Source organism: Herpailurus yagouaroundi, unplaced genomic scaffold (assembly GCF_014898765.1).
Source record: "Herpailurus yagouaroundi ecotype Mexico unplaced genomic scaffold, PumYag 187, whole genome shotgun sequence".
Taxonomy (NCBI): domain Eukaryota; kingdom Metazoa; phylum Chordata; class Mammalia; order Carnivora; family Felidae; genus Herpailurus; species Herpailurus yagouaroundi.
This window is the reverse complement of record NW_024412418.1, coordinates 15,906,767-15,919,732: the sequence shown is the minus strand read 5'-3', so window position 1 is coordinate 15,919,732 and position 12,966 is coordinate 15,906,767. Positions and strand designations below refer to the sequence as shown.

The 12,966-nt window shown below is 51.4% G+C and overlaps 1 protein-coding gene across 7 annotated transcripts in view; it reads left to right on the top strand.

Annotated features, from left to right (window-relative positions):
- PRR5L (proline rich 5 like) overlaps nucleotides 1-5,431 on the top strand; it is a 75,460-nt gene extending 70,029 nt beyond the window's left edge. For 6 of the 7 annotated variants that reach the window (XM_040495432.1, XM_040495431.1, XM_040495426.1 and 3 more), the window contains one exon: nucleotides 2,636-5,431. In XM_040495432.1, coding sequence (XP_040351366.1) covers nucleotides 2,636-3,030 — 395 coding nt within the window. In that variant the 3' untranslated portion in view covers nucleotides 3,031-5,431. The remainder of the gene's footprint in view (nucleotides 1-2,635) is intronic. The other variant, XM_040495434.1, reaches the window with a different exon arrangement.
- The last annotated feature ends 7,535 nt before the right edge of the window (nucleotides 5,432-12,966 follow it).

Below are 12,966 nucleotides of genomic sequence, written 5' to 3'. Positions count from 1 at the left end.
TGCCCAGCTGGTTGAAGGTTTGGGCCACAACACAGATCTTTGCAACTGCCGGTCGTAGGTGCTTGTTTCTAATAGCAGGGGACGAATGGATGGTTTTTGAGGGCATTTTTTTTAAGGATGGTTCTTTAATGGGATCCTTGCTTCTTGGTCGCTCTTTGCCACCTCATCTCTCCTTTTCATTCTTCCCCAAAGAGAAAGGCCGCTGAACTAGCCTCTCCCAGCCAGTAGCAGCCTCTTATTTGGCACCTCAGGGGACAGTGTTTGCTATTACCTGGCATCAGAGGGTGGGGGTGTGGGGGGGTCAGGCAGCAGTGGAACCCTGAGACACAATAGCACGCAGTGGGGGAAGTCTGGGCATGGCTGTTGAGAGCCTGTGAGAGTTGGGCTGAGCCTCAGTCTTCCTCATCTGAACAATGGGAATAATGAGAGTAGCCTTGGTGTTTCAAAGGGAGATTGGGACTCAGCAGTGAGAAAGTGGATGGGAACACAGTAAAATTCTACATATTACTTGGGTCTTGAGAAATAATTAGTTACCTGCCAAAGATTTCCTGTTGGGCTCAGAGCCAGCAGACTTGGTGACTCCAACCTAGGGCTTAAGATTTCATTCTCTTGTCGCTGCCTGTGCATATATGTGTATATAAGGACATGCAGAACCGTCCAGTGACAGGGGTCGCGGAGAGCTTTGCAGGGGACATGGCCCATCTCACTGTGATGCCCGTCTAGGAGCATGAGCTCCGGAAGTGACGACAGCGTGCGTCTTGGCCCTCCAGAGCCACAGGAAGAGCCAAGAGTAAACTAAAGCAGAGTGGGCCGTGTGTCCCCAAGGACAGTCTCTGAGCAGCACTGTTTGCTTTCTCTTTAGGGACTAAGTCTTCCCCTCTGATCCTGCCAGTGTTCAGGAATAGCAGCCCTGTCACACTTCTCCATTGCGGCCTGCTGCATCCCCCTGCTGAGAGAGGGTGCTTTTGGGGGGGCCTTCGGGGTCTCAAGGACATGGGAGCTGTGGAAAGTCGTGATGGGAAAATGGGGTGAGTGGCTGGAAAGACGGGAGAAGTATGCCCCGGTAGAAAGAGAGAGGCTGAACAGAACCCACTTGGTCCTCAGCCCTCCATTCTCAGTCCTGTCTCTCGCTGGGGTCCTTCATCCCACTCGTCATACAGATGAAGGGCCCACGTGAGAGAAGAGATGGGCTGCCTCTCCAGGAGCGTGGGGAGGAGACCTCCCTGACACGGAGGGGATGTAGGTTTGTCGTGATCCTGGCTTTCCTCACTTCTGGGCCCTCGGGCTCCCACCCTGCATGACTCCTGCGGGGTGCATCTTCCTGGAGCACAGCCCCCATCCTGCGCCGTATCCCCGGGCTTGTCTGATCACCGATGGTTCCATCTGGCTTTCAGGGGCCCTCCTGCAGGACCAAGGGCCATCCGCCTGCTTGTGCACGTCCCCACTGTTTCATGCATACAGTGTTTGGCCAGGCTGGGGCCCGGTGGCGCACCTGTCTCGGCACCTTGCTCCGGCTGTTCCCACTGCTCAGAATGCTGTCACTCCTCCCTTCTGGGAGCTCTGCTACTCTGAAGACCGGCTCCGGGCTACATCCGCCCTGACACATGGATACACTTGTCCCTGCCTCTGAAGCCCATGCACTTGGCTTGTCCTTCCTTCCCTGGTGGTACTCAGCCTATTGTAGTTACGTGCATGTTGTGTGGGTGTCCGGGAAGAGCAGGGTCTGTAGGGAGGCCACCCTTAACTCCCCGCTGTACTGCGTTCTAGCGATGCGCACGTCGGTAAGTCATCACCTCTCTGATACTCCCGTCTTCTCATCTGTAAAGTGGGAGCCAATAAACCTATCATGACTTAAGCTCAGTTTTTAGGAGTCAAAAGATGAGTGCATGTCAAAGCCTAGCGTAGTTTCTAGAATGTGGGGAGAGCTCAAGCAGTAGTGGTTTGGTGATGATTCATGTCCAGCCCTCCTCTGTGTGTCTGGCTCCACGGGGCCATCCGTGGAGCCCAGCCCGTTCTTTGATGGTGCCAGAGGCTGTTGGAAGTGAGTAGGACGTGAACAGCACATAGGTCTCGGGCCAGTGGCCTGGTGGGAGGGGAGTGCTGTAGCCCTGGTCAAGATGATTTGGAGGACGTCCCATTCCCTAGCTTTAATAGCCAAGGCCCCCTTGGGTAAGCTGGACCTTAAGCTCCTGGGGCCTTTTCCACTTCATCTGCTGACACTGGGGAGGCCACTTCCTGCTCCACAGAGCTGGGCGTTTTCTTGTAGAAGCTGGTCCAGCCTGTGCCCAGGCCTTTGGAGGAGACCGGTTGAAAGGAGATTTAGGGCAAATGCAGTGAAGTTCAGGCAGCAGCTGAGAAGGAGGGGAGATCCCCTTGAAGCTAGTCTATCCCGGAAAGCCCTTTGGCGACCCCTACTACGGTGGGAACGTCAGCGGGGCAGTGTCGGGCGCACGCAGGTAAGGCTGCGAGGGAAGCAGGCAGACCTTTCCGGTTCCTCCCTTGCATCCAGCCGAACTGTGCCTGAACTGTTCCTGAAGGTGGAGCCACCACCTCCCTCTTCCCCCAAATTGATGAGTAGGCGCGGTTGGCCCTGTGTCCCTGGCAGTTACCGCCTTTGCTGGTTTTTGTCTTGCAGCGAGACGCCACTCCAGGGTCCGGCCCAAGGTGGCTGTCCTGAACTACGCCTCCCCAACGACCACCGTCAGCCGGCCGCCGAATGAGACGGCTCTGACCCCTCTGACGGAGCAAGAGGGGGAGGCCTACCTGGAGAAGTGTGGCAGCGTCCGAAGGCACACGGTGGCCAACGCCCACTCAGACATCCAGCTGCTGGCCATGACCACCATGATGCACTCAGGCTTAGGCGAGGAGCCTGGCGGTGAGGACAAGTGCCTGCTCCTGCCGCCCAGCTTCTCCCCACCCCACCGACAGTGCTCCAGTGAGCCCAACATCACCGACAGCCCTGATGAGCTGGAGGAGGTGACAGGGGGCAGCCAGGGGGACTCTGAGCTGAACTGTGCTTCCCTCGGCTGAATGCCCGCCTCTGGGACTTCCCAGCTCCGGCCTGGTCACCAACACGAGGACCGCCCCATCCCCAGGGGCTCACCAAGGGGCTCTTCCCGCGGGTGACACTGCCCGTGTCAGGCCTAGCCCAAGTGCCCTAGTGGAAATCCCGGGTGTGAACCTCTCTGTTTTTGTGACTGCGACCATCTCTTTGCAGCCACACAGACCCAACTGCCTAATGTTCCCTTTCTGCTTGCCTGACTCCAGACCCCCCCTCTCTGGGCTTTTCCCCCAGATAGTGGACTGTCCGACGCTCCCAATGATGTGGCCCAGGGCCCCTCTGGCGTTATGATAGCAGGAGGTCGGCTGAGCCACACACAAAGCCAGCAAGGATGCGTCGGCCTCTGGAGTTCCCCGTTAGGTTCTTGTGATGCGGGGCTCACAGGTGAGAACAGGTAGTGGAGGGGTGTCCTTCCCGCCTATTCTGTGGGGAGTGGAAGGAGGCAGCAGCCCGACCAAGCACGACTCTGGGAGTGTACCTTCCTTATTTTAGTTTCACAATTACTGGAAAGAGTTGCCCCCCTCACGCGGGTGAGGGCCATTCTCACCCGGATCCAGATCCTACCTGCCACCTTTGCCTTTTGGCCCAGGAGGGCTACGGGGCTGGGGAAGTCCCCTCTTTGACAAAGCCTCAGCGTTTCCCTCTCAGGCCTCCCCACCAAGCTCGAGGAACTAACCTCCTGGGTGGAGTAGCTGGTGCCTTCATTCCTCTTTCATTTCAGACACTGACCATTTTCCTGTTGTGGGTGAGGGGCCAGCTGATAACCAACCAATTAGTCTGTTCCTGGATTTGACTTGAATTTTGTAAATATGCATCGTTTCAAAAGGAAGTGTTTGCAAATATTTGCACGTAGGATCTTGCACTGCTCATTTCCAGTGGGGTGTGTCCTCAAACTAGAAAATCGCCCCCCCTAGGAAAGGAGCCTGGAAGTTGTTCAGGGCGCAGGGGATCCGTGGTGGGCAGGGCTCATCAGCTGCTGAGTGCCGGAAGCCACTGGACTTGAATCCAGAACGGCCTGTGTTTGCGAGTGTCACGGTTGACAGCACTGAGGCTGGGAGCCTCACTTTGCCCCGTGAGCAGAGGGTGGCAGCAAATGGAATGTCTCAATGCTTCACCGTAGAGGGAGATGGGGGAAATGTGGGCAGGACCTTTTGGAGAGATGTTCATTCCCTGTGATTAAAGAAATGCCAGAAGTGCCTGGAATTTCTAACATCTGAGCTCTCAAAATGCTCTTTGGGGCAGCAGGCTTTGGTACTGTGCTGAATCCTTAACACTGCTCCCCCAGGTCTGGGCTTTTGATCCACCTAGAACCCCTGTTCTTCTCTTTGTATCTGCCTGTCGGCCTCACTGATAACACATCCGGAAAAGCGAGGAGGATCCCCTGGACCCTTCTGGCACACCCTTTAGGTGTGCTGTTGGTCTTTGGAAACTGTTTATGAAATCTCAGAGACAGGAGCCAGCTTGGCCTCCAATACGGCAGGAGGAGGCTGGGAGAGGACAAGGACAGTGTAAGCTGCCAGCAGGGGAAGAGGCCTAAGCACGTCGAAGCCTCGATGGCACATCCCTTCTGGGTGAAGACCTGGAACGTGACCAGAGTCATGCCTTTTTGATGGCTTCTGATTTGGAAACTTTAAGAAGTTGTCTCATTTCTATCCTTCTAAGAGAGGGTGGAAGAGAAGTGTCCAAAGGAGGTCTTCTGAGAATTTCAAACAAAAAATTGTCTCTGTGTATGTGTTGGATAAAGTCCACAAATTGACTAACGTGCGTTAGCAAATAGAACGTCAGTAAGTAACGACATGATGATTTATTTAACTGATGGTGTGTGTCCTTACTGGTACACTTGGCACTTGGGACTAGTATTTATTGATCCAGGCAAGGTAATTAATCAGGCTTGGGTTTGCTTTTTAGTTTACAACGTTCAAGATCTATATGCTTTTAAATGCCTTGTCCGTATACTAAATGCCCCTGATGAGGACAGCAGTCATCGGTTAAACATGTCAGCTCTTAGGATGAGAATGGGAGTGTCAGTCCAGACCCACTGTACTTGCTTGCTGATGACTGTTAGCCAGTTTACAACTTCACCTTCGATGTACCTGCCTGATCTCGTACTGTAAATATTTCAGACTACACACACCATTTTGTTGATGCTTATGGGCATTTTAGCCATCTGAGCTACGGCAAGAGTGATGGCTGCAGTGTTTGCAACCCCTTTTTTGCCCCTTTAGAAGATGAAGCTAGAATCTTCCAGTGGCTGAGTTCTAATGACAGGAAGCTAACACGACTCGGAGCTCTGAGTGAGCTCACAAACCAAAAACCTTTCATGTTGCCTGTTTCCAAAATAGATTCAATAAACGTCATTTTGTACACGTCCTCCCTGTCCCCATGCCGTGTGGCCGGACTGAATCTGCAAGCGCCACCGCCCCCAGCTCTTCATGCATCCTGTCCTCACCCTCTCTGTGCCGGCTTCCACTCCAGCAGCCTGACCTCAGCCAGTGTCCCCTGGGTTTTGTTTGCCGTCCTCAGCTGGATCGGCAAGTCATTTCCTGGAGGGGCGGCCTGTCTGTGGAGCTTGGAAAACACTGAACAAAGTCTGGGAAGGCAAGGTCTCTTCTAAAACCAGTTTGGGCTCTTCCCGAGCCTTTAACCTGGAGGGGGACACTTAACCGTGTCTGTTCACGGACTCTCGTCATATGCTCCCCTCCGATCTGTTTGGCAGAGGGAATCCATAATATTTTACTCTCTGCGTGTGTTTTCCTAGGAGGGCTGGAGCAGAGTTGGACTGAGATTGAAGGCTGATTAGTAAGAGCATTCAAAGAGGTGGGACCTGAGCTGAGCATCCCGGGGGAGGGTGGGGGGTTGGGGGTGGGGGGGAGCGCATGTACATTTGTGTTGAGCCTTCAGAGGCTATGTGGTGGGAAAGAGCTGCTGTATGTTGTGCCTTGGCAGATCTCTGGTCATGTCACTGGTGCACCGTCACACTCATCTATCCACCAGGAGTTTGTGGAGCGGCCACTGTGTCATAGGCGCTTGCTTTGGAGCTGGGGGTGCGGTGATGGACAGCCAGGCAAGGTGCCCGCCCTCCTGGAGACAGTCTAACGGGGGAAGGTGGGCAATCGGTTCAACACAGGCGTTTCAAATAACAAAAGACACCGGAAGAAATCAAATGCAAACCTCAGTGGCTGGTGGGTGTGATGAGAGGGCAATCCTGGGTGAGGTGGCTAGAGAAGTTCTCTCTAAAACGCCCAGCGTTATGATCTGCTTGTGTTTCCTGTCACTGCCATCACAAATGGCCGCCAATGGCAATGGCGTTGAGTGGCTGAAAACAACACACAGTTATCGCCTCACGGGACTGGAAGTCTGACATGGGTCTCACTGGGCTAAGATCCACGTGTCGGTAGGGCTGCGGCCCTGGCTGGAGGCTCTGGGGGAGAATCCGTCCCCTCGCCTTTGCCAGCTTCTGGAAGCCGCCTGCATGCCTGGGCTCATGGGCCACCTCCTGAGGTTTCCAGGCCAGCGACGGTGGCCCTGGGATTCCATTGCCCACCCTCCCCGAGATGACACAGCATAACCTCCATCTCGAGATGTCATGGGCACTGTCTCCACTGCCTGCCTGCCTGTCCCAGCAGGAGAAGGGCCACCACAGAGTGTGCTGGGGACCCTACAAAGATGAGACTAGTGGGCGGGCAGGTGCCTTGGCCCAGACTCCCACGCCAACCATGATTCTGGAGTCTCTTGCTCCAACCTTTCTCTGATTTCTAATCTCCTTTGCTTGTCAAGCCTTCATCCTCCCCCGTCTGGACTCCTCCAACTGGGTACTCCCTGTATCTGTCTCCAGATTCCATCTCTCCCCATGCACGTCCCCAGCAGATTTTTCCAAAACGTAGTTAAAACTTCTCCCTGGCTTCCAATAAAATCCACACACTGGAACGTGACTTTAAAGTCCTTCCCAAGCTGGCCCTCCTCTGCCTTCCCGGCCTCCTTTGCTGCCCCCTGACTCCCTCCCTGTGAGGCGTCAGTCTCACTGGATGGTTCGTTGTCTTGGAAGGCGTCCTCCACGTGCACGCACCCCACCTTGTTCCTGCTGCCCCCACACCCCGGGCGCCCTGCCCACTGCTTCTCTGGGTAGACACTTCTGCCTCTACATGTGCAGGTGCCTCCCCAGGAAGGCAAGGATACGCGGGACTTGTGTTTGCATGCCTAGGGCTTAGCAATACAGAGAAAGTTCTAAGTCAGGTGCACTGGACAGTGAGATGGTGGTAATTCTGACCGCCACTCCTTCCCTCCCACGTATTCGTACAGAAGCCCTTCATCCCCTTTCCTTTCTCTGTAGGCAGAGACCTTCCCCATGCCGCTCTCTAGAACCATGTTCCAGCTGAGGCTACGTGGTCCGGTGACCCGTGGACGCCGCTGGGGGCCAGGACCAGGCCCTTCCCTGCGGCCCCTCCCCTTCCTGCTCCAGCCGGTGGCTGCCGGTCCCTGTGGAGCTCTCGGACCCTGTCCATCAGGCTGCTGCTTTGCTCCCGAGCCAGCTGCTTCCTTCCTCGCCTGTCCCCTTTCTGTCTGTGGTGAGAGATTCCTTCAGGGCCTGAAACGTGTGCTTATTGTTGGCGGGAGGCCATCTCTTTGAAGTTCTCCTGCCAAGAAGTGAGCGGGAGTATTCCTGGCCCGTGTGCTCAGGCAAGGACCTCCCGGCCCTAACCCAAGAAAGGCCCAACACGAGGGAGCTTCAGACTCTGCCCCGGTGTGCCAAGCACTATGCTGATCCCCACAGCAACTGTGCGCGGCGGGTATCTCCCCCATTTTGCAGATGGGAAAACCGAGGCTTGGGTTCTCCTGCCCCACGTCCAGTGGCCATCCTTCCTGTGTTCCATGAGGTGTCCTGGCTTGGTAGAGGGTGAAGAGGCAGAACAGCTAAGCCAGGGGCACATTCCCTCAGCCCGCTACACAGTGGGATGGTTTCAGCGTTTCCAGAGAGCCGAGAAACAAAGCTGCCTCTCTTGCTTTTCTCCAGCCACTTCTAGAAAACCTTGTGGGGGAGGGGGGGGGATTCTGCCGTCCTGAACAGCTGATTTCCTGTGCAGGAAAGATGGCAGTGGGTGGTTTTTGTTTAAAAATTAGTAAGTTTAAATTTGGATTTAAAAGTAATATTGTAATAAGTTTAATAATTAGTATTCATTTAATAAATAATTCAGGTAATAATGTCTTCAGAGTCCATATTCAATTTAAGATACAAATTTAAAAGTCTTAGGCTTTTAAGTTTAACTCACAAATTTTATTATTCTGTTTATAAGTCTAGCAGATTTTAGCATTAATTTTGGAGGAGCCTTTGAATAATGCTTTGCTCCCATTTACAAGCCTAGCTCAGCGCTTCAAACACTTCTAAATACATTTATAAATTTAATATTTCTTTTTTAAGTACTTCACTTTTTCTGATGGCATACAAAATCTTCCCCAATCCTAAATTCTTATAGAAACTCAAAAGTTAAACTTATGACTAAGGGAAACTTTAAATGTTTTTATACTCTATTTAAGCTTAGAAGACATCATAAAAAAAAAAAACACAAGTCTTAATTAATTACTCAATTATACATTTTAAAGTGGAATTATAAAACTGTCCCTGAACAGGGCCTTATTCTCTTAAATATCATGTGTCTAAAATACCAAATATGCACAGATTCCTTCCTAACACAAAAGTCTTAGTGCTCTAGCTTGTTTTCTTTTAAATCTTCCTACACTTGAGTCTAAATCTTCTTATACGGTATGTTGGTTGTTAAGCTGTCGTCTCTCAGCTTCCATTCTTTTCTGTATTTTGGGATGCTGGGGCTGGAAATCTAAAACCACATTTCTGCTTTGTCGGCTGGGTTCCTGTTAGGCTCTGCCTGCAGGGGGCGCTGGAGGGCGGCTGGGCAGCCAGGGAGAGAGAAGACACAGACTTACCCCAGTCTCCTGCCTTTGTCAACATGGCTGGTCCAATGGCAGTGGCTAGGATCAGCCTCAAGTTTTCCTCGCTCTCAGAAGCAGCCTCAGACGTGTCCCTTCAGAGGCAGCAGCGCCAGCCGGCCTGGGCCCCTCCTCTAGCCCTTTCAACGTCGACCATCCCCACCTCTGCCTTTTGTGTCCCGGCTCCTAAGGGTGGTTGCTGCTCCCTGTACTCACCACATCTGCGATTCCCCCGTGTCTCCTCTTTGCCATCTGACTTGTCCAATACCTGATGAACAATTTTTTGTGTGTTAAATTCTCCGTTTGGATGTTGGCATGGCTTTTGCTCCATGATAGACCCTGGCTGATAAACCACTCACTAAAGAAGACACTGATCCTCTCAGTTAACCCAGGTTACTCATGACTGGAAATTTCCTTTGGGTATGCGATCCAGAGCCACAGACACACACAGCGATTCTTGGTCGCCCTGACCTAAGGACACCACGACATCTTTTCAGGTAACTTTGGTGACTGTTCCTCTGCATCCTTGAGTTTACTGGTGAAGCATATTTGACTCTTGTCAGAATCCCCAAGAGATACTGGATGCTATTTCTGGTGGCTTACTCAGTGACTTCATAACCCTAAGAGAAGTGATCTAGTAGGCAATTGCCTTACCCGGTTGCCTCGTTCTTTGGTCTCCCTTCGGAAATATGACCCTCTCACCCAGCCACTCGTTAAATTCGTTCTCATTTTCCATGATCTTTTGGCCTAGGTCTGGTCCTCTGAGAAGAATCCTAAGCACTATAAATACGCTCCTGAATTCTTGCATGTTCTCAGGGCCGCATAACTTAACAGATGCCTAACCTTCAGTCTGAGATGAATGAAACATCTCAGATAGCTTTGTCTGGGAGCCAACTTACGAGGTCATCTCCCTCCCCGTTGACTGAACTAGGATCAAGTCAGTCGTCTGCCAACGGAAACTTCTGGTGTCCACTCTAAGGCAGTGGTGAGAAGGGCTTAATAGATGAAAGTACGGTAACACTTCTGCTTCTGGCCAGAGGGCAATGGCTTGTATCAGGTTAATCTTTCTGTCAAAACAATTATAAAAGCTGGACACAATATGTAGGGTCACCGTTTGAAGGAACTGGAGAGCACTGGGTGCAAGTCCACATGGCTATGATCCCTGAGAGAAGCAAAATGCACAGTCATCCTGGTTTTTCCCAAAGGCATTTTCCCAGATCACGGGCGGGGTGGGGAGGGGAGGAGTGGGTGATAGCCGAGAACTGCAGTCTTACTGGGCTGAGATCAGAGGTGAAGGCTGCCAGAGGAGCTGGAACTCGAAGGGAGAAAGATGGAGAGGAGCAAATGAAAAATCTGCAAACGTGTTTCCCTCAAGTTATTGTCTGACTCCTAAGCTGAGCATGCAGGGAGAATTCCAGGGAACCAGCTGAGAACAGAAGCTGGGATCTAAAGAGCTGAACGGATTTCACCTGCTGCATAATGCCGAGGAGCCAGAGGCCTGAGTCCCACCGAGGGGGAGGAGCTTTGGCAAACCTCCTGGACTTTTGGTTGAGAACCCAGGAAGGAAACACGGTAGCAAATGGTAGACACAAACACAAGTACAGCAGTAATTACATTAAATGTAAATGGGCTAAAGACTCCAATGAAAAGATGAAGATGGTCACATCAGATTAAAAAATAACAATAGGCTGCTTATAAGAGACATAACTTCAAATATTGAGACACAGAAATATTGAAAATTTAAAAGATGGGAAAACATATACCATGTAAACACTAAAGAAATTTGGTGTTGTTAATTTAGAGTCATGTATATTTCTTTTTTTTTTTAAGTTTATTTATTTTGAGAGAGAAAGAGTGCATGTTCATGTGAGTGGGGGGGAGGTAGAGAACAAGAGGGAGAGAGAGAATCCCAGACTCCTCACTGCTGCCAGTGCAAGCCTGACTCCGGGCTCGATCCCATGAAATTGACCTGCGCTGAAACCAAGAGTCAGACACTGAATTGACTGAGCCACTCATGCGCCTCTAGAGTCATGCATATTTCATAAAAGGATGATTCAATAAATGATAATACATTATCGTTTATTGGTCATCAACTATATGCCAAGTACCACAAGTATTTCATTCATTGTTGTGTGTAATCATCTGAATGATTTTATGAAGTAAATTTTATCATCCCCATTAGACCAGGAAATTGAAGCTCAGAGAGACAACCATTTTCCTAAGGTCACACAGCTAGAAAATGGTAGCGAAGATTCAAACCTAGTTCTGTCTGACCTCTTGCCAATGGGCTTGAGTCACAGCTCTGCTGCCTGTGGTGTGCTTTCTCGAACCAGTTGGAGAGGGCCCCTGAGGGCGCAGGAGACCATTTCAACACAAGCGGACTGTGGGTACTGCTGGGACGCTGGACTGGAAAGCCTTCAAGAACTAAGACCCTTAGATTTTCTGTCACACACTCTCACACTTTACAAATGCGCTGCTCTTCTATACACATGGTCTCCAAGCGGTACAGAGACTTTCCAATTCATGGGCTACTGCAGCCTGATTCTTTGAATTTCTCAGTCCAAAATCTCGAGAACCTTGTGTAGTTTAAGAATCATGTATCCACTCCCGATTTGATCAGCTGCCTGCTGCTCAGGAGCGCCATCTTATCTGGTTTTAGGTTTCGAGCTTTTCAATCCTTTGGAGTTGAAGGGGAGGGTTCGGCAGTTCTCAAGAGGAGAGACTCACCTACTCCGTGATGAAGTCATGCGTTTGTGGGTGGGTGGGAATCAGAGTCGAAAACCCCCAGAGAATCCTTCCCAAGACACCGCTAGCTCTGGTCTTCACCTAAAACACAAAGATGCCTGGCGGGGGGGGGGGGGGCAGATAGCAGGATCAGGCAGAAGAGGCTGGGGGAGCCCCAAGAGAGAGTGGGGGACAGATGGGCCCATCGTTAGGGTGGGAGGGGAAGCTGGAGGCAGCCATGAAATGAAGCATTCTCTGAGGTGGGCAGTCTGGGCTGCAGCCCTCTCTGCCCTCGAGCTCCAGGGGTATTTCCCTCAGAGGGTATTGTCACCAGTTGCCACTTCCCTTACTACCTGGGCAGGCGCATCTGGAAAAGCCTACAGAGAAAACAGGCTGAAGTTTGGGGCATGATGTGCTGTGGTGATGGATAGTCAGGATGACGTAGGGGCCCCAAGTGTCTTCTAAGCTCCTGGGACTCCAAGGATAATTCTGTAGCAAGTAATTACAACATTTAGTACTTATTCAGGACCTGCTATGGCCAGGTGCTAGTGTAGTCTTTGCTCTCTATTATCTCGTTTATTTTTAAATGTTTTTTTTGATGTTTATTTCTGAGACAGAGACAAAGCATGTGGGGGGGAGGGGCAGAGAGAGAGGGAGACACAGAATCCGAAGCAGGCTCCAGGCTCCTAGTTGTCAGCTTAGAGCCTGAAGCAAGGCTTGAACTCATGAACTGTGAGATCATGACCTGAGCCAAAGTTGGAAACTCAACCTACCGAGCCACCCAGGCGCCCTCTCTATTACCTTATTTATTTATTTTTTATTTTTTTAATGTTTGTTTTTGAGAGAGAGAGAGCAGGGGAGGGGCAGAGAGGGAGGGAGTACAACAGAATCCGAAGCAGGCTCCAGGCTCTGAGCTGTCAGCACAGAGTCCGACGCGGGGCTCGAACCCACGAACTGTGAGATCATGACCTGAGTCAAAGTTGGAAGCTCAACTGACTGAGCCACCCAGATGCCCCTCTATTATCTCATTTAAACCTTAGAACAACCCAGAAGGGTAGACACCATTATTATTCACATCCTACATATAAAGAAGCTGAAGCACAGAGAAGGTAAATAACTTGCCCCCGAGGCCAGGGAGCTAGAAACTGGCAACAGCAGAATGTGAACTCAGGTTGTCCAGCTCCAGAGGCCTTGCTTGTAACCGTGATACGCTCTTCCTCTACTCTTTGGAAAATGTAACC